This window comes from Sarcophilus harrisii, chromosome 1 (genome assembly GCF_902635505.1).
Source record: "Sarcophilus harrisii chromosome 1, mSarHar1.11, whole genome shotgun sequence".
Classification (NCBI taxonomy): domain Eukaryota; kingdom Metazoa; phylum Chordata; class Mammalia; order Dasyuromorphia; family Dasyuridae; genus Sarcophilus; species Sarcophilus harrisii.
The window spans coordinates 329,766,398-329,793,409 of NC_045426.1; the positions used below are offsets into that span (position 1 = coordinate 329,766,398).

Here is a 27,012-nt window from a genome sequence, read left to right on the forward strand (position 1 = left end):
GTCAGTGATAACCAGATTCCAGAGACTAATCCTCTGGACCATAGAATTAGCAAATCAGTGATAGAAAACTGGATAAAGTGGTCTTCTCTCTCTTAAGACTTTGCTAATTTCTTTTGGAACTTAGCCCATTTGTAATGGCAATTACAAATAAAACTTTGCCCATTGACTAGGAAATGGGTTCAAGCCTTCAAATTCTTTTGAGACACCTTATGACACCAGTCTGCGACCCCCAAGTTTTGGGATCTCCTTTTCCAACCTCAACTGTAGCAGGGCAGTGATATGGTCAAATTTGTGCTACAGGAATATCACTTTGACAGTTTTGTGGTTAATCAAGTAGAAACCTTTCTTTTTTAAAGGCTGGTAGTACAAAGAACAAAATAGGATGAAAGCTAGAGGGATTATCAGGGTCAAGTGAAAGGTTTTTTATGGGATGTGAGGTAATCTCATAGAATAAGAAAGTTTAGCATTGGAAAGAATCTTAGAGATCACTTAGTCCAAACCTTCATTTTACATATAAGGAAACAGAGACCTATAGTTGTAAAGTGATATGTTCAGGGCTGCACAGGGAGTCAGTAGCTATACCAGGATTCAAATCTAGTACTTTTCCGATAATATTGTGTATGTCTTAAGGAAAAAAGCCACCAAAGAAATATTAAAGAGAAAGAAGGAAGGGATCAGCTTGAAAAGAATGATTTTAGAACCAGAAGACCTCAGTTCAAATCCCATCTTTACTACTTCATTATCTGTGTCACCTTGAGTAAGCAGTTTCACCTCTACTAGATATCAGTTTTGTTTTTAATGAAATAGGGCATTTCAACTCCCAAATTTCTAAGATCCCTTCCAGTTCTAAATCCTATGACTTTAACTTTCAGAAAAAGATGGAAATTAGGCAGTTAACCCTTACAAAAGGATTAATAATTATTTTGTAACTAAACATAACTATGGAGTTTCATTGCAGCTTTAGTGGGAAATATGGTAAGGAAACATTTAAAGATTAATGAATGAATTTCCCAGCAGCAGTGAAATCCTAGTGTTTTTAGACAACATGAATTTGTTGCGATAAGACTATATTCTGTTTCCTTAACGAGATTGTAAACAGCACTTAGCACAGTGATTGTTTAGACATTGTAATAGTGACTCTTTTGATTCTTCTACCTTCTGTTTTTCAAGCTGAAACTTGATGTCTTAGCACTTTCTTGATGGCTATATTTTTAGTTTTCCAAATGGGAATTTGATTTACAGTCTTAGGATTCATTTTTATGTGCAAAACATAGTGGTCCTTCACTAAAGTCCTTCAGTGCTTTATTGAGGTATAGAAAAGATTCTGGGTCCTCAAAGTCAATTCTAAAACAGCATATGCTATAGCATTATAGCTAGCATATTTTGCTAGGCTGCAAAGAATCCATTCTATAGCATATGAACTTGTAGGCATCTGATCTTTAATTTAAGATTGAGAGGGAAGGAGGAATCATAACTTATGAGCCAAGTAATTCCACTTTTGGATAGTTCTAATTGTTAGAAATTTTTTTCTTACATCAAACTGAAATTTCTATCCATTGGTCCTACTTTGCTCTCTAGGGCTAAGCAGAACAAATCAAATTCCTCTTCCTCATGACAGCCAGTTATCTAGAGAAACAGGGGGAGGAGAAGTTATTTAATAAACTTAGCACCCATATCTTCCCATATTTTACCACTCCATGCTCCAAATCTGCTGAGTTTTTAGTATCATCTAGATATTAAGTAAGAAACTAGTGGGAAGCTAATACCCCTGCTTAGATACAATTTTTAAAATAGAGATTCATCATCAAATCCAGCTATAGGATGACAAGATTTTCAACCACACTTAAAATTAAGTTGGACAAAAAGATGGTTTTGAGTCAGAAAAACCAGAGTTCAAGTCTTGCCTGAGATTTCTATGATCCCTTTTAGCTTTAAATCTATGATCCTGATTATCAAAGCGGTCAAGGAGAATGAGGATTGAGAAAAAGCCATTGGATGGGTTATCTTGTTTTTGTTTTTTGACAATTAAAAAACCACTGATAACTTTGGAGAGGAAAAAAAATGATGAAATGATGCACTCAGAAGACAGTTTTGTAAGGACTGAAGAGAGTGAGAGGAAAGTGGAGACACCTGTTATCTTTTCAAGTTTAGTCACAAAGGGCAAAAGAGATGTAAAACAATAGTTACTGGCAGTAGAAGGATTTAGTGAGAGTGTGTTTGTTTATTTTTCAGAATAGAGGAGTCATAGGCATGTTTGTAGAAAGTAGTAAAGAAGCTAGTAGACAGAGGGATTGAAAATAAATGGAAGTATGGGGATGAGAGAAGGAGACAATCTGTTGGAGGAGAAAGGATAGAATGGAATCTCTTTTGCAGGTAGAGGGGTTGGTAAAGGAGGAGATAATTGCAGATATGAGATGAGGAAGATGGAGAAAAGAGAGTTCATGGCAAATGGCCTAATTTTTTTTTCTGTAAGATATGAGACAAGATTCTTAGCTGACAAGTTGGGAACTGGGGAGATATTGGGGATTTGATAGAGATGAAAAAGGTTTGGAAGAGTGGAGATAGTGGATTGTTAAGGAATATATAATAGTATTGCTTAGTAGCAGAAAGGTCTCGGGGGAGCTTATATAACATTAATTTGTAGTGGACCAAATCATAATCATCTAGTTACATGATTTTTCCCACCTTAGTTCAACACCACTTGTAAAAATGAAGATGGTGAATGATAAGAGAGATCCAATGCTCAGGTTTGGCAGAGTAAAGGGATTAGGGATTTAATAGAAGAGAATAGTATAGATTTGAATTGGTCTAGATGAAGAAAAAGAAAGACTGGCTAATGTAAGAGTCATGACTGAGGAAAAAACTTAGAGATCAAGGGATTGGAGATGATAGTGTGGTAAAGAGGGAGTTTGATAAGGGAAGGCAGTAAGAGAGGTGAAAAACCCATACATTATAATCAGTAAAGAGATTTTTAGAATTCTTGATCATATAGGTGATGCATTTGTCGGTCATGGTAAAATCAAGGGTATAACCTTCGAATGTGGCTAGAATAGAGGAGTAGATGAAGAGAAGTGAATAAGGTTGAGGAACCAAGTGGTTAACTTGTATATAGTAATTAATAAACACTTGTTAAATGAATAATAACATTTGTTTAGTAGCAGTAAATTTTAGTTTTTATACATTTACATACCATTTATAGAAGAGTACAACTTTGTATAATAAAGCTTAGAAAAGTTCATGTTTGTAAATCCAAGTGAAATGTTAGTGAATGTTAATGCAAAAAAGTATATTGTAGATGAATAGAAGAACCACAAAATTGTTACAGAAGTCTTAATAGGAATTTTATTTTTGGAAACTTTTAGCTACTTATAAGTTCTAAAGTATTTTTTCCAACAAATAGTTACATAATTATCTTGTTATAGTATTAGAAATTGTTAGAAAGTAAAACAGTTTCTTTTCTGTTTAGTTTAAAATACTGTCCTTCAGAAATGTTAAGGGTACATTTTTCATTTTTAGTTTTATTTATATTAAGTATTACATTTTTAGTAACTGCTTTATAATTTGTTTAGAGCATTACAAAATAGGGGAGCTTTTTAAAAAAATTAAGTCATGGAAGTTGCTTAGAAAATGTGCTTAAATTAGTATTTATTTTAAGTATTTATTTTTAGGTTTTTCTACATAAGTGGAGAAAGCAATTTGGGCAAGTGGTGACCACCTTCACTTTACGATGTCTGAAGATGAAGAAAGAGTGAAATTGCGGCGTGTTGAACCAGCTATCCAGAAATTCATTAAAGTGGTAATCCCAACGGACCTGGAAAGGTTGAGAAAACATCAGATAAATATTGAGAAGGTGAGCCCCTTCATTTTCTGTCATGAGGAAACAGTTACATAGGTCCACTTATATTTATTGTGGATTTTAACTAAATTTGAAATATTAGATGAGATGGTTTGCTAAAACACCTGGTTCCTGTTGACTTAACAATGGGCTTTATTTTCTCTGTTGGTTTTTCTGCTCTGCAAATATGTCACTCATAGAGTATTTCTTTAGGAAAGCATATAGGGACATAGGCTACAGTTTTTTTATTAGTCCATATTGATTTATTAGACTATTAGTAATTAAAATACAGAACCTATTCAAACATAATATTTATACATTTTTTTCATACTACAGTAGTAAGGAACAGTTATTCTGTTCTCTGAATTCAGCTCTTGGCTGAATTTTTTCTGTTTTTAGACTTGAAAATCTAATAGCAACCTGTTTGTTTTTTCAGATAAGATGATGAATATAATTGTGTGTGTGTGTGTGTGTGTATACACTGAATCAATCCTAATCCCTCAGGTCATCAGTATTTTCTCCATTCTCTTGAAATGCTTTGTATTTATTCTGTGTATATTTTCCCATATTTGTTTGTGTATGTGTTACATTCTTCCTGCTCAGGGATATATTAGGATGTTTTGTTTTCTGTCTTTGTATCCCCAGGACCTGGCATAGTTCATGGCATATAGTAGATAGTACATAAATTTAATTGTTCATAAATAATAAATTGATGTTCAGCATCCCAAAAGGATCTCTTAGCTTCATCATTTCACTGTGAAACAATGTTTTAGAGGAGGAAAAAGAGGTCTAAGACATTTAGGGAGGGACAAGAGGGAAATAATTGGTAGTAGTGACAAAATTAAGGAAGGAGAACTGGCAATAGAAGTTATGTCATGGAGTTCAGACTGATTAGAGTGTGGGTAGATAAGGGGCTTCATTATTGGAGGTGATATCAGGTTGGACATTGTACTGGTTGGGTAAGTGGCTGAGCAGGAAGGAAACTTGGGCTTGAAATGGAGGATGGGATCTTGAGAGAGAAATCTGAAAAAAAGTGATGCCATCGGGCCCCTTTCAGACCAAGCAAAGATCCTTAAAATTCTTGCTGCATGTAGTCTAGCACAATATCCTTGTAAAAGAAGGGAAAGAAACATAACAAATCCTGTCCAAACAGATTGCCTTGTTCCTCCAAAGCTTTCTGTTCCATTACACCTTGATTTGGCTTTCTGACGTGGGTCTGATATCCATAGCTTGTGTTGATTTCTCCTGGCCCTGAGCTCTCTCATCTTGCCTCACCCTTGCTCTTTGACCTTGGACTTAGGAGCCTGTGTTTGTGACTATATCTCAGGACAGCCTTCACCACAGTGTCTCTGACAGTGCTGTGGTTGCCTAGCCATATTTTTGTCTCTTTCCCTGTTATTTAGGCTTAAAATTGTTTCCTTAAGGGCAGATTCTCTTTTCCATCTTTTTCCTCATTTTCCTCACCCAACCTCCCAGTTGTTTGCTAATTGATCCCATATATGCCACAGGTTAACTCTTCATGTTTTGAAGACATTTGCTGACAATGGCAAACTAGCAAAAGTCATAAATTATTCAGGAAGTGTTTTTCTGGTAGTGAGGGAGGGGAACCTCTGCTGCTTCAGAGGAAAGAAAGAAAAGAGGTTCTTTTTGGGAAATGTGATTGGAAAAGACACTACTTATAAGACATAGGACTAGGGAAAGAAACCTCAAAAGGTCTTTCTGACAAGCATCTCTGAACAAGAATTGTAATTTTCCTTCTCTTTCCCCTTATATTTAATGCTAATGTTAGAAAGACTATTGAAAAACTTATTTATTCACAGCAGAATAATATCTTGACTCTGACTAGCATTCAGACATAAACATTTATTAAGTGCTCACTTAATACAATACTGGGCATTGTGTTAAGCACTGGAGATTAAAAAATACAAATGTATGAGTTAGACCCAGTACTTAAGGAGCTCATAGTCTGTTGGAGGGAATGGCATACAAATAACTATGTACAAACAAGCTAAATATTGCATAAACTGAAAATAATCAACAGAGGTACAGGAGTCAGGCGAGATTGAGAAAGATTTCATTAAAGCCAATTACACTTTACTACTTTGTAACTTTACTTTGAGCACCTTTATGTTTTCTCATTTGCAAAATTAGGGTGTTGGGTTAGAGGATTCTTAGGTCTCTTTTAGTTCCGAATGTCTGATCTTGCCATCTAAATAAGCTACTCTGCCCTGTCCCCCTTAAAGCTCTCACAGATCTCAAACAATGAAGGAATTATGGCCTAGAGCTGCAATTTCCTTCTCTACTCCTAGAGAAAAGTGTACTGTCCTGTGAGTACTACAAGTAATTGTAACAAATTGGGGAAATGGCTCAATTTGCTTCTGACATAGGGTGGAGGACCTCAGGCCCAACTATAGTTGTCTTATAACAAAGGTTCAAAGCCATACCCTTCATCTCAAAGAAGGAAACTATTGAAAATTTCAGAACCTGAAGGAATTTGAGTCAAATTATTCACTTCTTAAAGATGAAAGATTGCATATTTTGTTTTTTTTTCCCTTTATATAGTATCAGCGATGCAGACTTTGGGATCGGTTACATGCAGAACATATCCATGCAGGACGGACAGTTCAGGTAAGCCTGTTAAATAGTGTATATATTGAATCTGAAAAATAACAACAACAAAAACCACATTCGTTTTTGGTGGGGTAGTTATAAGAATTGTATAAATTTTTTTTTATCATTCTATCATTTAAAAGCATTATGAAACATTGCCTCTGTCATTGTAATGCTGGAGAAACTGAGACAAGATAGAGATTAGAGAGTATTTAATATTATTTAAAAGGGAGAGGTTTACTGGGACCAAATGGATCCATGGTTTGGTCCCAGGGCTAAATGAGACTATCATCTCCAAGAATCCAGCAAACAATGTGAGTTCTCAATGACATATATACAAGTGGCTCAGATAGGGGGAGGCACGGGACATTCTGGGATTGGGAAAGGCATTCTGATAAGTAGGGAAAGACTGGGGTCATGATTCTAAGATAGAAGGTCTTTTATCCTTTTCAAATATTCTGATGATTAGGAAGAGGGGTGGTGTTGCAGGATTGACCGGAACAATTAGTAACTGAGGCAGAACAATTCAGAGAAACCAAGGCAGGATAATTTAGGGAAACTGAGTCAGGATAATAAAAGAGAACTGTGGCACAACATCATAAGGATGAAAATAAGGCTAAATCCCCTAAATTGTACTGCTTGTAACCCAAACCAAGAAGTAGTTTCAGCTGTTACTTCACAGGCAAATAAAAAGGATCATTTTGGGGTATTGCCTTCATTTGTTGTCACATTATTTATATGCATATAAAAAAAGTTATTTATGAAGCTAGTCCTTTGATCAAAGTTCTTTCTCACAAACTCTGATTTATAAAATAGATAATTGTATTTTGCCAATTGGCAAAGGACTCCTTTTGTCATAGAAATGTTTAGAACATGTCATTGATATGGCTTAAAATTTTGAAAGTACAAGAAGCATTGATTTCTTAAAAGCCCAATTCATCAGATGATCCTTATAAGATCTTGGTATAATTTTTATATTTTTTGTTTTATGAGAGTTTCTTTAGAAAACATCTATAATAATATATGTTTCTGAATATAAATACCAATTTATAGCCTACATTGTGGGTCAGGGCTGTTTTTTTTAACTTCCAAATGTCAGAAGAGACTAAACCAAATTCCCTCTAAAGCTTCCTCAGCAAATGTTCATTTAGTTCTCACTGGAAGAAACCTAGCCTGTTTCCCGAGGAATTCTTTTCCACTTTTAGATTGCTCTACTATTAAGAAGTTTTCCCTTCAACTACCATTTATTGCTCCTACTTTTGCCCTCTGAAGTCAAAGGAAAATTAATTTTTTAACTTAATTTTTGCAAGCTTTTTTTTTCTTTCTAGAAAAAAAAAAACATCTTGGTAACAAATATGTGTATTTAAGCCAAACATATACCATATTAATTATGGCCAGAATTATGTCTCACAGAATGAAATTTTTAAAATAAATTTTTTGTTGATATCTTTTTTTAACCATCTAAATTTCCCTTTGCATTCAATTCCTCTCCTCTCCCAGAAAGCTATTCCTTATAACAAGTAATTTAAAAGAAAAAAAAGAAGACAGAAAAAAAAGAAATCCATAAAACTAAGCAGTACATTAAAAAACCTGACAATTTCTATGCAATATTCTACACATATCCTCTTCACAAAGGAGTAGTGGGAAATGTTTTCTCATATCTCTTCTAGTGGTTCTCATTTTTTACGTTGTTGAGGCAGCAAGAATAGAGAGTAGTACTTGGAGGGAGGAAAGCCAGTGTATGAATCCTATCTTAATCATTAGGTTATGACCCTGGGTGAGCCACCTAATCTCTGACTGTTTCACTATCTGTAAAATAGGTATAATAATAGTACAGCAACCTCGTGGGTTGTTGTCAGTTAACAAATATAAAAGATTTTGCAAACTTCAAAGGGCTACATAAATGCTAGCTATCATCATCATTATTATTATTGTAGTAGTTCTTGTGTATATTATTTTCTTGATTCTGCCAAGTAAAGTGAATTTAATCTCTCTTCCACATACTTAAAGACAATTGACATATCTAAGGTAATGAAGTCTTTTCTTTACTAGGTTAAGTATACACATTTTGTGCAACTAAACCTTTTTTTGACACATTCTAATCACTCCATCACAGATGTATACAAAGATAGTAATAACCTTAGATTGATCTGTCACTCACATGTGTTCTACCTCCATGTTTATGAACTCTAAAATTTTCTTAGTTAATCACTCTCCCTCTCTCTCCCTTTGCGTTGCAATCCCAAAGCCTCCTATTCTTTGTCCTTACTACGATTTCTCATCCCTTAGTGTTATGGGCCAGAACTCTGAACTTGAAACAAAGGGTTCTTACAAGGTACTAAGTCGGTGGAATTGATAGAGACAACAGTTATCTAATTTAGCATGGTTCAGTATGATTGATTTAATCCTACAAGGAGAGGTTATGGGCCAGAACTTGAAACAAGGTAATAAGTGGAATTGAGAAGACAATGGTTAAATCTAGTTTATCACTGATTTAATTCTATAACAAATAATGGTTTAGTAGTGATATAATGATTGGTGTATACTCGGTGTAGGGCATATAAGGAGAAGCTTTCAGGACCAGACAGGACAAGTGCACTAGAAGCTCTTGGAGGCTGAGACAGATTCATTCCATCTTCTACCTTTGTTGTGGCTGGAGGCTGAAGCACAAATCCTTGGAAGTCCGGGAGATTCAGAAGCCAGAGAAGGCAGTGCAGGAGATTCAGAAGCCAGAGCTCAAGCTTTGGGAACCAAGGAGAGAGATAGGCCTCTAAGGAAAGCTAACCAGGACACAGGAAAGGAGATAAGACTTGGAAAGAGACAATAAGGGATTTGGACTTTAATACTTGGCTGCATTTGGGGTGATTACTGAACTGAAACTGACTGCCTCCAGAGACCCCAAGAAAACCCAACAAGAGAACATTACATTTTAGAGAAGAATATTACAACTTAGTTCTTTTTCAAGCCAGCACTTCCTACATTGGATATAACACATCTTGACCCCTTAGTGAGCCATAGTTCAACATTGTTCTCTTGAATCCCTTATCCTCTCGCCAGTTTTACCTTGCCATGCCTCATTTTGCATTGCTCCTACTGTATACTGCCTTCTTTCCTACTCGTGTATTACTGAACAAAACTGTTATAGGCGCAATTATAAATTGAGTTACATAATTACAAATGGGCCATTCATTATCCTACACACCCCAGTGCCTTTTCCAAACTTTTTCCATCCCTCCTCAAAGGTTCCATGGCTCCCCCTTTCCTCCTAACTTCTCAGCTGAGAATATTACCTCACTGAAAAAATTGAGGCCATTCTACAAGCATCTCTAATATTCCCTCCTCCTCATCTCACATTACTCAGTTTTCCACCATTTTTTTCTTTACCCCTCTCACATAAAGAGGTGGTCCTTCATAGATAATCCCATTCTGTCCCATCTTCTTTTTCAGACTGCTTCTTTGATCATTCTCTCACTAATCTTTAGTCTCTCTTTATTCACTAGTTTCTTTTCTACTTTCTACAAATATGCCTATGTCTCCTTTCTTAAAAAACCCTCATATGATTCTTTCATCTCTACTACCCATCATTCTCTCTCTCTTTTTTTTTTTTTTTGCAGCTGATCTTGAAGATTCATCTACAATCAGTGCTTCCATTTCCTTTACCAAAGCTAATGTGGATTTTCTCAATTTTCAACTTTGTAGACTTTACTGCAGCTTTTGATCCTGTTGAACACCCTTTTCTTCTTGATACTTTCTTTTAGTTTCATCATTTCTCCTCCTTTATTATTCAGATATTCCAAGCGTCAGTCTAATATCTCTTTTCTCCAACAATTCCTGCCTACAAGGGATTTACGTTGCAATTATCAATTAAGCAAAAAACATTTAACTGTTTACTGTTTGAAGTGCTGTCCTAACTAATCCATGTTCTGGGCACACAAAGGGAAAAGTGAAACTCTACTGTAAAAGAACTTTTGAAGGAACAAGGAGAGAGAATAAATACATATAGATAGAACTTTTTTTTAATGTCTCCTTTTCCATTTTTTTAAAATTGAGGCTTTTTATTTTCAAAACTTATTCATGGATAGTTTTCAACATTCACCCCTGCAAAACCTTGTGTTCCAAAATTTTTCTCTCCCTTCTCACCCCCTCTCCTAGACAACAAGTAATCCAATATATGTTAAACATGCAATTCTTCTACACATATTTCCACAAATATCATGTTGTACAAGAAAAATCAGATCAAAGAAGGAAAAAAAATGAGAAAGAACACAAAATGCAAGCAAACAACAAAAAGAGCAAAAATACTATGTTGAGATCCACATTCAGTTCCTATAATCCTCTCTCTAGTTGCAGATGATGGTAACACCATTGGAACTGGCCTGAATCATCTCATTGATTGAGCCACATCTGTCAGAACTGACATGATACTTTCTTATCTCTTTTTTTATAACATTATGTTCTCCTGGTTCTTTTCCTACCTGCCTGACCTTCAGTCTCCTTTGCTGGATCTTCATCCCCTCAAACTAAAGGTGTTCCCCAAGTCTCTATCTAGCACCCTCTTTTCTTTGTATGCTACATCACTTGGTGATCTCAGTGTATCTATTTGTTCAACTATCTCTGTAGATGATTCCCAGATATACCTATCCAACACTAACTTCTCTTTTAGTCTCCAATGTCTAATCTCCAACTGCTTCTCTCAAACCAGATGCCCTGTGAGTATCTTAAACTAAACTTACCCAAAATTGAATTCATTATCTTTCCCCAAATGTCCTCTCTCTTTGTAATTTTGATATTACCATAAAGAGCATCACCATCATCCTTCCAACGCATACATAGGTGTTTTACTTGACTCCTTACTCTTTCACACTCTTCCCCCATATGTAATTTGTTGTGAAGTCTCACCAATTTTATCTTCATAACAAACATTCCCATATTCTCCCTTTTGTTCTCTCACATTGCATTAACATAAGTCCACTACTGTGTATCACCTTAGTGCTGGCCCTTATTTCATGTCTGGACAGTTTCTTAAAGATGCCTTCTGGTTGGCCTCTCTGTCCAAAATCTCTCCTTACCCTATGCATTCTCCACTCAGCTGTCAAATTAATCTTTCTAAAGTGTAGGTCTGACCATTTCACCTCTTCTACCACAACAAATCTTAAGATTTCCTTGTCACCTCCGGATTAAATATAAAATCTTTTATTTGGCTTTTGAAATTCTTCACAACTTGATCTATTCCTACTTTTCCATTCTTTTTATAGCTTACTTCCCATATGAACTCTGTAATACGACACTAGCCTCCTTTCCTTGCAAAAAACATTTATCTCACAACTCTAGGCATTGGCATTGTCTTCCCCATGCCTGTAATACTTTCCTTCAATCTTTCTCCTGCATCCTTGGCTTCCTTTAACTTCTAATTAAAATCCCATTGTGAGAAGCTCATAGGTAAGATACCAAGAAGAAATAGAACTCATTTTCCACTAAACTTACCATTCTTAGAAATTTCCTTATTTCTACCAAAAGCTCTACATAACCATCCAGTTTATGCCCTTGTTGTCTTTGTATTTGTGTCCCCAATGCTTAGCACATAATTGGTGCTTAATAAATTATTGTTTGATAGACTCTTATCTGAATGAAAACTACATTCTCATCATTTTTCCTAAAATACTTGTAAAATTGGACACAGTACTCAAATGTGATCTGACCAGGACTAGTATACTAGAGTTAAAACTTTTCTCATTGGTTATACATATTCTTTTCTTATTATAATTTAATATCACCATATAACAATGGTTATACTGTGCTATTGATTTCTGTTTTTCTTGAAGTCCACAAAAAACAAACCCAAATCTTTTATACAGAAAAAATTATCTGCTCATACTACCCTTGTTATCTTGGGGTTTTTGATATCAAAGTAAATTTCAGACTTAGCCCCCTAGACTAACAGAGATAAGCAGGCAGCAGTCATTCTGAACCAGCTGAGCTTTTCCTCTAGCTGTGAGAGAAATGATTATTAATAACCAATATTTCAGGAAGATTCAGAACTTTCCCCTTCTTCAAGATTCCTAATTTTAAAAAGTTTAGTCCCTTGAAGTAGATTAGTAATAATGACATTGAATTAACTCTCCTCAGTCAGATTTTACCTAATCCTACTTAAAATTTAATCTAAGGCAGGAAAACTTTGGTTTGGGTGAAGGCAGATCTTTTTGTTTAGATAATCCACAGGTGTGGGTGGTCTGAGTGTAGAGATATTTTTGACATGATGTCACTCAGAATCCTTTCCTTAACATCTGTACTTTAGGAAGGGTATATAAATTGTGTGCCTGCCACCATGATTGTCTTTGTCAAAAAAGATGGTCAAATGACCATCTGTTGATCTTATTAATAAAATGATTAAATTACCCAGAAGCTATGTCTTTTGAGATTTTTTTAATCATCACAGCTGACAGAGATTGGGGCCAGCAGCCATTTGCTGGAGTTCTACCTAGGAGCAAATCTGCAGCTGGGTTGCCCAGACCTAAAGTGATGTCTAAAGCCCAGGAAAAAACAAGAAGTAAGCAGTAAGATTCTGGCCTTGATAAGGAGTCCTACCCTCCCAGAAGGCCCACTGAAAGTTTGTATCTCTCCAGCACAAGCTAGGATTCCTGTGATCAAGAAAACGCATAGCACTAAAGAATGTAGATGCAGCAGGACCCCAAATAAGACAAGTCAAGATTATATAATACTATGACAACTCCAGCAGGAAAACCAGAACAAAGGTCTGGTCCTATAACAAAGTTCCATACCCAGGAAGAAAGGCTAGTAGAATAAGTCAGTGAAAAAAGTTTAAAAGCTCTTATGATAAAATGGATACTCAATACACAAACCCAAAAAATAAACTAAAAAAGCCTCAAAGAAAAACACAGCTTGGCTACACAATCAATTAGAATTCCTAAAATAAATGAAAAAAAGAGTTTAAAATTTAATAATTGAAATCAGAACATAAAAGGAATTGGAAAAGGAATGAGAGCTTTGAAAGGCATTAAAAGAGAATTAACAGCTTACTGTAAGGAGTACAAAAACTTTCCTATGTAACAAACTCTCTGAGACAACAAGACTTTTTTTTTTTTTTTTTTTTTTTTTGCTTTTTGCTTGGGCAGTTGGGGTTAAGTGACTTGCCTAGGGTCATACAGCTAGGAAGTGTTAAGGGTCTGAGGCCAGATTTGAACTTGGGTCCTGTGGACTTCAGGGCTGGTGCTCTATCCATTGCACTACCTAGTTGCCCCAAGAAAAAATTTTTTTAAAAGATTGAAAAAACAGAGGACAAATATAATATGTAGCATATCAAAAACAACTAACTTAGAAAACAGATCAAGGGGGAAAAAAATCACTGGTCAAAGTGGAGCCTAAGGGATAAGGAATAGGAATCATTTCAGTGAACTCTTTTCTACAGACTCCTCCAAACATAAATAAATAATATACCAAACTGAATCCTAATGGGGGAATATAGAAACAGTTATATCGAATCATTTGTTGAGTTCACCTTGTCTTAGGGAGGCAGAGAGAGAGAGATCTTCAGACATTGGGAATGGGGCCCAGCCAAGAACACACAGGGAGAGGCTGTGCATCAGCAGAATAGTACATTTCAGATCTATGTAGAGCACCGTAATGGAGCTAGATACAGATTGGCAACTTTTGTCTCCCATCCACAATTTTAGGTCACAGATCTAGTATATATTGAAAAGGGAACCTATGCAGAGTTGGGAGAATCTGTGTAGTGTGTGGAGAAAAAAAGAAACATTCCACCCCAAAGAAGCAGCAGCAGCAGGCCTATCCTAGACCTTCCTTCCAGAAATGCTAAAGAGCTCAGACCTAATATCAAGTCTAAAAGAATGAGCAAATTTTAAAAAAAATTACATCATAAAGTGCTATTGTGGTAGCATCTCTATGCAAAACTTTGGAGAATTACAAAAATCGGGCAAAAATTTGATTAGAATTTCAGGAGAAATGAAGCAAGAGTTTAATAAAAGAGTTTAAAATGCTTTGTTTTGTTTTTTAATAAATGAGAGCATTTGAGGGAGGAAAATGGAAGAAAATTGAAAGTTATGGAAGCAAGAATTGGAAAGGGAATAAAATTTGGGACAAACTTTGTCCAAACATTAAACTCCTTAAAAATTGAATGGACCAAGTAACTAGTGGTTGTGAGGTAACAAAAAATAATAAAATCAAAGTTAATAGATTGGGGAGGGGGGAATGTAAGATATTTCATAGCCAAACAACTGATGTGGAAAACGGGTCAAGGAAAAAGAGGTCAAATCCAAAGTTTCCAGGTCAAAAAAAGAAAAAAATACCATTAAGCATCTAGAAAGGAAAAATTCAAATGTTGAGGAGTCAAAACCAGGATCACATAAAATTTAGCAGTCACTATTTTAAAGGAACAAAGAGTTTGAAACACATTATTCCAAAAGTCAAAGGATATCGGCTTAGAGCCAAAAATAACTTACTCAGCAAAACTGAGTATAATGCTACAGGGGAGAAACGGACCTTTAATGAAATAAAGGACTTCCAAGCGTTACTGATGAAAAGATCAGAGCTGCAGAGAATCTTTGAAGTTCAAACACAAAAGTGAAGAGAAAGATTAAAAGGTAAACATGAATAAACAATGATAAAGGACTAGATAAGGATTAACTGCTTACATTCAAATATGGGGTAATGATGCCTTGTATCCTCTCTGAACTCTTATCATCATTAGGGCTCATAAAAGGAGTCCAATTAAACAAAGCCTGAGAGTGGTTCTGCCATATATTGATGATCTTTAGAACAGAAAGAATAGAAGAAAAAGACACAATGGAGGAATAGGAAGGCATGGGCAAGAAGCAAAAAGGAACATTAGGGGGAGTTAAGTTAGGGGGAAATATACATCTGTACAGACTGGGAGTGGGGAAAAATAGGGGAGTGGTTGATACTTAAAATATACTCTTATTTAGACTGGTCAAAAAGAGAATACACACATAGTTAAGTATAGAAATACTTGAAAAACTGGGAAATAGTGTAAATAAACTGGGAAATAGTTGAAAAAAGATAGTTGAAAAACTGGGAAATAGTGTAAAGGCAAAGAAATGAAGAAGGATTAAAGAGAATGGTAGGTTCAAGGAGGTGTGAGTCCTAACTAAAATAAAGGATATACAGAAATATTTAGAGTTCTTTTTGAGATGCCAAAGAATGAGAATCTGAGAGGATATTCATAAATTGGAGAATGGGTGAATAAGTTTTAATATATAAATGTAATGGAATGCTGAACCCATGTGTCCTATGGATAAAGAAAAGTGTAAAAGATCTATCTGGATGAATTACAAAGTATAAGAAAGGGAGTACTGAATAACTAATTTGGAAAGGTTGGGGCCAGATTGTGAAAGAGACTTTAGAAAATAAACAAATTCATATCTGATCTTAAAGGTTATAATAGTGACCCATTAGAGTTTAATGAGTAAAAGAATGACATGTTTTAGTAAAATATATTTAGCAGTTATGTGGAAGATGGATTGGAATTGTGAGAGTCTGAAGACTGGGAGACTATCTAAATGTGTATTGCAGTATCCAGGTAAAAGAGGATGACTCCAAACTTGGATGAGTTTTCTCTTGCCTTCCTGACTGCTCCTTCTTATTCTCATGTTCTGAATTATCATTTATATTATGTTACCCTAACTGTGGGATGGCACTGATCTGGGTCATCTTTTTCTCTCTGCATTCTCTTATGGTGACCTCATTCGTTCCTGTGAGTTAAATTATAATTTTTGCAGATGACTCCCAGATTTATATATCCTGCTTCAGTATTTCTTCTGAATGCTGGTCTTGCATAACCAGCTGCTAATTGGACATCCTCTAATGGATGTTAGAAACTGTGATTGTTCTTCATAGCATAGTACTAGTGTCTATGTCAGTTTTCAGTGCAGTGGGAAACAGCATTTTGGGATACTTCAAAATGTTCCTATACAACTAGTGTGAATATCTCATTTTAAGAATATCACTGAGACTTTGTGAATGGGACTTAAAGCTTATTAAGTAATAACATACAGCACTTGTTAAAGTAAGTTCAAATCTCCTTAGCTGTCTTGAAAAATATGTTAGGCAATTATTATTACCTTTATTTTACAAATAAAAAAGCTAAGGCCCAGAAAAATGTAATTTTTTTTCAAGGATTATATATTTTTTCTTAATAGATTTTATTTTTCCAAATATATGTAAAGATAATTTTCAATCTTCTTTCTTTCTTTCTTTCCTTTCTTTCCTTTCTTTCCTTTCTTTCCTTTCTTTCCTTTCTTTCCTTTCTTTCCTTTCTTTCCTTTCTTTCCTTTCTTTCCTTTCTTTCTTTCTTTCTTCACAATTGGGGTTAAGTAACTTGCCCAGGGTCACACAGCTAGGAAATGTTAAGTATCTGAGTCCAGATTTGAACTCAGGTCCTCTTAACTTCAGGGCTGGGCTCTATCCACGATGCCACCTAGCTGCCCCTCAACCTTCATTTTTGTAAAATTTTATTTTCCAAATTTTTCTCCCTCCTTCCCTTTTTCCTCTCCCCCAAGACAGCAAGCAATCCAATATAGGTTAAACATATGCAATCTTTTAAAATATATTTTCATATTTGTCACCTTTGCAAGAAAAATCAGACCCACAAGAAAGAAAAAGCGAACAAACAAACAAAAAGGTGAAAATAATATGCTTCAATCCATGTAAATTCTCCATAGTTTTCTCTCTGGATGCAGATGGCATTTTCCATCCCAAGTCTATTGGAATTGCCTTGAATCCTTGCATTGTTGAGAAGAGCCAAGTCCATCGCTGTTAATTATTTTCTTCTTGTTACTGTGTATAGGTTCTCTTGGTTCTTACTTCACTCAGCATTAGTTCATGTAAGTCTTTCCAGGCCTTTCTGAAATTGGCCTGCTTATCATTTCTTATAGAACAATAGTATTATCTTAGATTCTGTTATATTACATAACTTGTTCATTTATTTTTCAACCAATGGGCATCCACTCAATTTCCTTGCTATTACAAAAAGAGCTATTATAAACATTTTTGCACATATGGATCCTTTTTCCTTCTTTATAATTTCTTTGGGTTATAGACTGAGTAGTGACAAAAGATATGCACAGTTTTATAACCCTTTGGGCATAATTACCAAATTGATGTTCAAAATAGTTGGGTCATTTCACAGTTCCACCAACAATGCACCAGTGTCTCAGTTTTCCTGTATCTCTTAATATTTATCATCTTTTTCTATCATCTTAGCCAATCTGAGTCAGTTCTATGAAGTGATACTCAGAGTTCATACAACTATTTAGTAACAGAGTAGGAACTGAAAACCAGTTTTCCTCATCTTTCTAGCCAATCTTGTTCCACTGTATCATTCTGTTCCCAGCTCTTTAGTTTCTCTTAAATATTTAAAGGACTAAAGAGTTGGGAAGTAGTCATCTAGTCTAGTCTTCCTCAAAGTAGAAATCATTTCTTTAGCTGTTATTTGAACATTTCTGGTGACCAAAAGCTCATTCATTTTCAAAGCAACCAGCATCTTAACTTAACATCTATTATGTTAAAACTTTAAGTTTACGTTGTTAATTATCAATACTCTATGAATCAAATATGTAGATTTGTTAAATGAATGGCACATAAATGATAGTATCAAACTCCTTTCCTTTGATATCTACTGCTAATTTGAGGAATTAAACTAATGATTTTTATTTTATTTATTCTGTTTTTTTATTTTTAAAAGATAATTAAGTATTGTTAATGTTGATATTACTGTACTAGAATAAGTATTTACCATGATACAGGTAAAATATGTCTAGATCTTTATTTTAATTAAATACTTATGACTCTGAAAGTCTCACTAATAAATTACATGATATCTAGAATGTGTTTGCTCTAAATTGTTTAAACATTTACTAACAGACTTGTGTTCTGTTTGTCTTCAAAAAGAAATCAGATTAATTATTGTGATACCAAATGTTCTCTGCAGCACACTTTGCTCTCAAAATTATGTGTTTTAAAAGTATTAGCTATCCATAAGTCAATATTGACTAAAGATATCCACTGCAGGTTTTAGACAAATATATGCACAGCCACTCTACATTTAATCCCTAGGCACATAATTAGCTATTTCCCAGAAATTTCAATTAACACAGAGTAATTACTTTTTGATGATTATAGAAGTATATATATGTATAAATTCTTATCTTTTATTCTTTTTAAATTAAATGAAATTTACAAAAATTTATAACACTTTAACACTGTTGGAATGATCCTGACATTTGTCATCTATGATAGAATTTTTTTTCTAAAGCCCTGTGTTGATGCTAATAGCGGAACTTATTCAAATCTGGTTTTGATATAGATTGGTATTACCGAAGTCTTCCCAAATCCTTTTTAGTGCCAGTGTTTTCCTCCTGAGATTATCTCCAATTTATCCTGTATATATCTTGTTTGTACATAGTTGTTTTCATGTTATCTCCCTTGTTAGATTATAAGATCCTCAAGAGCAGAGACTAGGCAACTTTTCATCTTTTTTTGGATCCCCAATGTTTAGCCTAGTACTTAACATACAGATGGCATTTAATAAATGCCTTATGCCTAATAGATTTATTAAGAGATTGGGACCCTGAAATTTTATTTAATGTTGACTTGAAGACATTGCTTTCTATAGCACTTGCCAGGTTATAGCTTCTCACTGATTTTCTTCTCGGTCAATTAGAGTAAGATGTTAAGATACACATTTTTAAGTTGATAAGATGGTAGTATAAGATGGTGATATTTAGCCATCACTAGACCCATGCTTAAAGCCTTTCTAACCTAATAAGATCTATCAAAATTTGTGTTTTACTAGCTTTCAAAAACCCAAGGTAATCTCCACATCTGAATGATGAGGCATCATAGTAATACTAGCTAGAGGAATCTGGCTAAGCTTTGGTCGTATGATTCTATTTGCAGTTGAATATAATATATATAAAGAAGTTATATGAAAGGTGTATTAAAGGGGAAAAAGAGATGAGATGTGAAATGTAAAGGATGGCATTCCTCTTGACAAAAATAAGGCACTTTGGAGAGGGAGAGTTAGTTTTGGAAAGAAAGAATAAGTTCAGCTTTGAACTCTCATTAACCCTCAATTGATCAGATTTAATATGGTCTGGGTTCCTAATTCCTACCTTCTTACAGTTGGTGATTCTTTCATTTGCCTTAAACAGGCTTCATGATACATTAGCCATTTTCCCCAACTTTGAGATTCTATGATTTTGTAAAAGAGTATAGTCTTGGTCAAAGGTTAAAATCTTATGATCCTTTATAGTCCAATTATTCCATATCATAACCTTTCTCTACTTATGACCCAGGATTTGATCCTAATAATAAGGAGCCATTGGAGTTTTCAGAAAAATGGTAGAGAATAGGGAAGGAATGAGACATGATTTTATATTTTAGAAATATCTCTTTGGAAGCTGAGTAAAGAATGGACTAGAGCTGAGGGAAACTTGAAGCATAGAGACCAATCAGAAAGCTATTGCAATAGTCTATACCAGAATGAGTAGAGAGAAGAAAATGTAGATAGAATGTAGAAGATATTGTGAAAGGAAAATCAACAGAATCTGTCAAGAGATTGAATCTATGGAGTGAGTTTGAAAATGGGGTCCGGGATGGCATAAAGATTGCATGCTTAGGTGCCTGGACATATGATGGTGCCTTTAATAGTAATAGGTGTGGAAGGATATGAATAGACAATTTTCAGATGAAGAGATTAAAACTATTTGTAGTCATATGAGAAGGTGCTCCAAATCACTATTGATCAGAAATGCAAATTAAGACAACTCTGAGATACCACTACACACCTGTCAGATTGGCTAAAATGACAGGAAAGGATAATGACAAATGTTAAAGGGGATGTGGGAAAACTGGGACACTGATACATTGTTGGTGGAACTGTGAACAGATCCAACCATTCTTTAGAGCAATTTGGAACTATACTCAAAAAGTGTTTCTACTGGGCTTATGCCCCAAAGAGATACTAAAGAAGGGAAAGGGATCCATATGTGCAAAATTGTTTGTGGCAGTCCTCTTTGTAGTGGTAAGAAACTGGAAACTGAATGGATGCCCATTAATTGGAGAATGGCTAAATAAGTTATGGCATGTGAATATTATGGAATATTATTGTTCTGTAAGAAATGACCAACAGAATGATTTCAAAAAGGCCTGGAGAGACTTGCATGAATTGAAATGAGCAGAATCAGGAGATACACAGCAACAAGACTACATGACGATCAATCTCTGATGGACATGGCTCTCTTCAACAATGAGTCAATTCAAACCAGTTCCAATTGTTCAGTTATGAAGAGAACCAGCTACACCCAGAGAGAGGACTATGAGAACTGTGTAGATCACAACATAGCATTCTCACTCTTTGTTGTTATTTGCTTGCATTTTGTTTCCTTTCTCAGTTTTTTTTCCTTCCTTCTTGATTCAATTTTTCTTGTGCAGCAAGATAAACTGTATTTGTATTTAACATATATTTTAACATATTTAACATGTATTGGACTACCTGCCATCTAAAGGAGGGGATGAGGGGGAAAGGAGGGGATAATTTGGAACAGAAAGCTTTGCAAAGGTCAATGTTGAAAAATTACCCATGCATACGCTTTGTAAATAAAAAGCTTTAATTAAAAAAAAAAATAGTAATAGGGAGGTTTGGAAGGGAGTGAAAGTTTGAGGATGAAAGATGAATTCTATTTTGTATATGTTGAGTATGAGATAAACAAAAAGGCAATAGGTAATTTGGAACTTGCACTCAGGAGAGAGTATAGAATTGGATAGTTTAGATTTGGTACTTGTTTGCATAGAGATGATTGAATTCTTGGGAACCCATGAGACTACTTCGGAAGGTAATAGATAGAGTAGAGGTATGTGTGACCTGGATGAAGATCCTGCAATGTAGTTTCCAGAGAAACAGTATAGTGAGTAGGAGGAAAATCAGGAGAAACCAATGATATTAAAACCACCTGGAGAAGAGAAGGTATCCAGAAAAGAGTTATCAGCAGTGTCAGAGGCTGTAGAGAGGTTGAGAAGAAATATTGAAAAAAAGCCATTAGATTTGGTGATTGTGACATCATTATTAATCTTGGAAAGGGTTTCATTCTCTTTGAACATCATTTTTCCTCTTTGCAAAAGAAGTAGGTTGGTTAGAAGGAAGCATAGTATAATGAAAAGACCCCTGGCTCTAGAGTCAGAGCATCTGGATTCAAATTCTATTTCCCAAACTTATTATGTAATTATGGTTAAATTACTTTGAGTCCCTTGGCCTCAGGTTCCACATATTTAAAATAAGGTTAGACTAGATGGCCTCTGAAGTTTCTAAGATCTTTTTCAATTTTAATAGCCTTAAGAATTTACATGCTGAGGTAGGAGAAGCAGAATTGTGGTACAGTGTTAGTAAGAAGGACTTTTTTAGAGTATGATTAGGTTATTTTCTGTATCTGTGAAATATATAATATAAGAATCTTAAACAGTAAAAGAAATTATAGAGATATAAGAATTGATTACTTCGAGACATGTTAGCTAGTAAAATAGGTTTTTCATAAGTTCCTTCAGAGTGCTTTAAATGTGGTTCATTTTTCTTGAGGATAGAAAGATGTACTAGATTTATCCATTCTTATAATTATTCAAAATAATTTTCTCATTATTTTTTTAAATTGCCCTTTTTGCATATGAGAAAACTTGAAACTTTCCTAAAGTTGTAGGTATTATTAAGCATTCATTGTGGACAAGATGCTATGTAGAATATCTAACAAATACTAAACAATACTAAACATATATAAAATATATTATATATCTTATGACATATAAAAGAGCTGCTACTTTGTTACATGTATGTCTTTTTCCCTTTTCTTTGTTCTCTTTGAGATATAGACTTAGTAGTGATATTACAGGGTAAAAGGGTATGCACACTTTTATAGTCCTTTGGTTCCAAATTGTGCTCCAGAATGATTGAACCAGTTTATAACTCCACCAGTAGTGTACATTATTGTCCCAGTTTTTTCCAAATCCTCTCTAGCATTTGTCATTTTCCTTTTCTGTCATGTTATTGAATCTTATAGGTGTGAAGTCATAGTAATTTTAATATAAATTCCTTAATCAGTACTGAGTTAGAACATTTTTTCATGTGACTGTTTAGCTTTGATTTCTTCTTCTAAAAACTGCCTGTTCATAGACTTTGACCATTTATCAATTGAGGAATTGTTCATATTTTTACAAATTTAGCTCAGTTCCTTATACATTTGAGAAATGGGGCCTTTATCCAAGAACCTGAAATCCTCTCCCTTCCCCCAGTTTCCTGTTTTCCTGATTTTGGCTGCCTTGGTTTGATTTTACATATGTATAAATAGTATATGTGTGTGTATGTATATATATATATATATATATATATATATATATATCTTTTTATTTTTCAAAATACATGCAAAAATAATTTTCAACATTCATCCTTGCAAAACCTTATATTCCAAATTTTTCTCCCTCCCTTCTCACTGCCCCTCCCATGGACAGCAAGTAATCCAATATAGGTTAAACACATGCAATTCTTCTAAAGATATTTCCATGCTGCACAAGAAAAATCAGATCAAAAGGGGAAAAAAACAAGAAAGAAAAAATAAACAAACAAATAACAACAACCAAAAAGGTGAAAATACTATGTTGTGATCCATATTCAATTCCCATAGCCCTCTCTCTAGATGCAAATAACTCTCTCCATCCCAACTCTATTGGAATTGACCTGAATCACTTTATTGTTGAAAAGAGCCAAGTCTATCACATAATCTTGTTGTTGTAGACAATGTTCTCTTGGTTTTACTCCCTTCACTTAGCAACAGTTCATGTAAGTCTCTCCAGGTCTTTCTGAAATCAGCCTGCCGATCATTTCTTATACAACAATAATATTCCATTACATTCATATACCGTTGATTTGATTTGTGTAAAATGTTTTTAATTTGATGTAATCTAATGTTTATCACTAGGCCACCTTCTTTCTCATTTTTAAAATTTATTCTCTTCGTATTCTTGATCTTTTGTTCTTCCAGATGAATTTTGTTATTTTTTTTTTTAGCTGTATAAAATAATTCTTTGGTAGTTTGATTGGCATGGTGCTGTAAGTTAACTTAAATTAACTTAAATAGAATTAAATAGAATTGTCATTTTTATGATATTGGCCCTGCCTACTCATGAGCAATTAATATTTTCCTTTTTTTTAGGCATGTCTTTAGTTGTCTATAGTTTTCATATAATCCCTGGGTTTAACCTTGGTGGGTTGGCTGCCAAGTATTTATAACTTTTGAAGTAATTTTCAATGGAATCTCTTCCTAGTGGATTTTCTTGGTAATACATAGAAATGTTAGTGATTTATATAGGTTTACTTTTTTTTTTAATTTTTTTTTATATTTTAATAGTATTTTGTTTTGTTTTTTTTTATAAATACATGCAAAATAGTTTTTAACATTTACTGTAGCAAACTTTGTATTCCAAATTTTTTCCTTCTGTTCCTCCTGATATCCTTCCCCAAGACAGGAAGCAATTTGATATAGGTTAAATATGCAATTCTAATAAATATTTTTCCATATTTGTCATGCTGCAAAAGAAAAATCAGATCAAAAGAAAAAAAAAAGAGAAAGAAAAAACAACAGCAACAAAAGGTGAAAAGATTATGCTTTGTTCAACACTGAGTAGCATTTTCCATCACAAATCTATTAGAATTGCCTTAAACTCCCTATTCTTGTTTTTTAATATCCACACTAATAAACATTAAAATGGTTTGCCAGTTTTTGAACTTCCTCAACTCCCATGATTTATGACTTTGCATTTAAAGATGGTTGAATTTTGGTATTATCACCTTCCCAAACTACTAATCTCTGTGAATCTGGACTTTTGAAGTTCTCTGATCACTAGTTGCTTTCCTTTTACATTGTTCTCTGCCTCTATGTGGGTTTATTTTGAATCCTACAACATTGCTAACGTTGTTAATTGTTTCACTTTTTTTTTGTTGATTCTCTATAGTTCTTTAAAAATATCATAATATAATCTGTTTGCCCATTCTTAATCCTTCAGTTTCTTTTCCTCTACTTATTGCTATAGCTACCATTTCTTTTTTTCCCTCTATTTTTGCAAGGCAATTGCGCTTAAGTGACTTCCTGAGATCACACAGTAAAGTATCTGAGGCCATATTTGAACTCAGGTCCTCCTGACTTCAGGGCTGATGCTCTATCTACTATGCCATCTAGCTGCATTTCTAACATAATACTGAATAATAATGGTGATAATGGACATTCTTGCTTCACCCCTGATTTTATTGGAAAAGCTTCTATTTAATCCCCATTACAGATAATGGTTAGTGATGATTTTAGGTAGATACTACTCATTTTAAGGAAAGTATTTATTCCCTGTGTTTTCATGGCTTTTGTTGTTTTGGTTATTATTGATATAGTCAGTTATGTTTATAACTTTTTTAATATTGAATCATTCCTGCATTTCTAGTGTAAATTCTCCCTAGTTATAGTCTTATGATATTTGATACATTGCTGTCAATATTAATTAGTATTGCTGTTAGTATCTCTTTATTTTAGTATTTTATTGAAAATTTTTGCATCAATATTCATTAGGGAAATTAGTCTATAGTTTTCTTTCTCTATTTTTGCTCTTCCTGGTTCAAGTATCAGTGCTGTATTGGTGTTGTAAAAGTAATTTGGTAGAATTTCTTTAACTTTTTTTCAAATAGGATATATAATATTGGAATTAATTGTTCTTTATTGGATTTTTTTCCTCAAGGATCTCATTTATGGTTTGTTCAATTTCTTTTCCTGAGACAGATTAATTTAAGTATTCCATTTCCTTTTCTGTTAATCTGGACTAAACATATACACAATTATACAAATATATATGTATATGTGTGTGTGTCTGTGGTGTGTGTGTGTGTGTGTATACACACACACACCACAGACACACACACACATATATTTCCCCCTCCCTTTGAACCAGTTCAGAGGAGGATGAGGTTTAAGAACTATCTGTTTGAGACTGTCTCCATTACTATCTCCATTGTAAAAACTCTTCTCTGCACACCTCTTTTGTGTGTGATCATCTTCTTTATTCTTTCTTTTCCTTCTTCCTTTCACACCTATATCCCTCTTTCTCAGAATTCTATTTTTATTTTAAGATCATCCAGATATAACAGATTCATACCCTTTGGAAGTAAAGATTTTGCTGCCCTTGCTGTTACATGTATCTTTTTCCCATATAGAAATGTAAACAGTTTAACCTTATTGGCTTCCTTATGATTTTTCTTTCATCTTTCTCTTTTTATGCTTCTCTTGAATCTTATATTTGAAAGTCAAATTTATAGCTGATTTTTTTTTTCATCAGGAAGTTTTGAAAGCTATCTAGTTCATTAAATATCTATTTTTACTTTGAAGGATTATACTCAGTTTTCTTTAGTAGGTTATTCTTGATTGTAATCCTAGCTCTTTTGCCTTCTGGAATATTATATTCTAAACATTCTACTTCTTTAATGTGGTAGCTGCTAAATCTTGTGTATTCTTGACTGTAGCTCCATAGTATTTGAATGCTTTCTTTCTATGCTGTTTTTGAAATATTTTCTCATTGACCTGGGGATTCTACTTAGTAATGGAAAAATAAAAAGTGCTGAAGAAAATAATATCTTAAAAAACAGAAATAGCCATATGGTAAAAGAGGCATGCAAAAAAATCTGTTGACTTCTTGTGCTCCCAAATTATATTTGAAGCATTGTTTTATTATTTTTATTTATTTGTTTTTAAAACACATTGTTTTATGAATCTTATTGAGAGAGATCAGAATAAAAGGGAAAAACTATGGGAGAGGAAAAAAAAAACAGAAAAAAGAAGTGAACATACATTCAAGCTCCATAGCTCTTTTTCTGAATGCAGATGGCATTTTCTAGCCAAAGTCTATTGGTATTGTTTTGGAGAGGCATTATTTTAAAAGTGTTTGAAGGGGAAAGTTGGGAGAGCTCAGCTTTAGCGCTTCCTATACTCCACTATCTTGACTTTGACTATGGAAGTTGACATTGTGTAGATTACAGTGTATCCTAGATAAATACAAAAACTCCTCAGATAAAACTGCAGTTAAAGAATGAAAAACCATTCTACAAGATGAAGTCATTTGTGAAACTTACAATCTCTGCCATTGAGACTCTTACTGGGACACTTATCTTCTTACTGTTGCAGTTGGGAGGTAGACATTAGAAGACGCCTCTCAGATCTTCTTTCACTTAAGGGGGGCAGCCAAGGGATTGACTGCATCATTTCTCACCCATCTGCTTTTCTGGACTTCATAGTTTCCAAAAACTCATAATTCTGCAAAATAAAATCAACTCTGTAAATCACATCTCCTCAGATTATTTCTCATTCCAGTTTTAGGATTCTATTATGCCTCCTCACCAAATATCCTCCCAATCCCCACTACTTTTTAGATTCCTTTTATGTGCTAACTTCTATTAAATTATAAACTTCTTGAGGCAGGGAATATCTTTGTATCATCAG

The 27,012-nt window shown here is 34.1% G+C and overlaps 1 protein-coding gene across 5 annotated transcripts in view; it reads left to right on the forward strand.

Moving 5' to 3' along the window:
* The window catches only part of STX17 (syntaxin 17), a 68,789-nt gene that overhangs the window by 7,376 nt on the left and 34,401 nt on the right, over positions 1–27,012 (forward strand). For 4 of the 5 annotated variants that reach the window (XM_003761837.4, XM_031945534.1, XM_023497694.2 and 1 more), the window contains exons 2-3: positions 3,669–3,850; positions 6,398–6,463. In XM_003761837.4, the coding sequence (XP_003761885.1) occupies positions 3,728–3,850; positions 6,398–6,463 (189 nt within the window). In that variant the 5' untranslated portion in view covers positions 3,669–3,727. Of the gene's footprint in view, positions 1–2,351; positions 2,374–3,668; positions 3,851–6,397; positions 6,464–27,012 lie in introns of those variants that run through there. The other variant, XM_031945536.1, reaches the window with a different exon arrangement.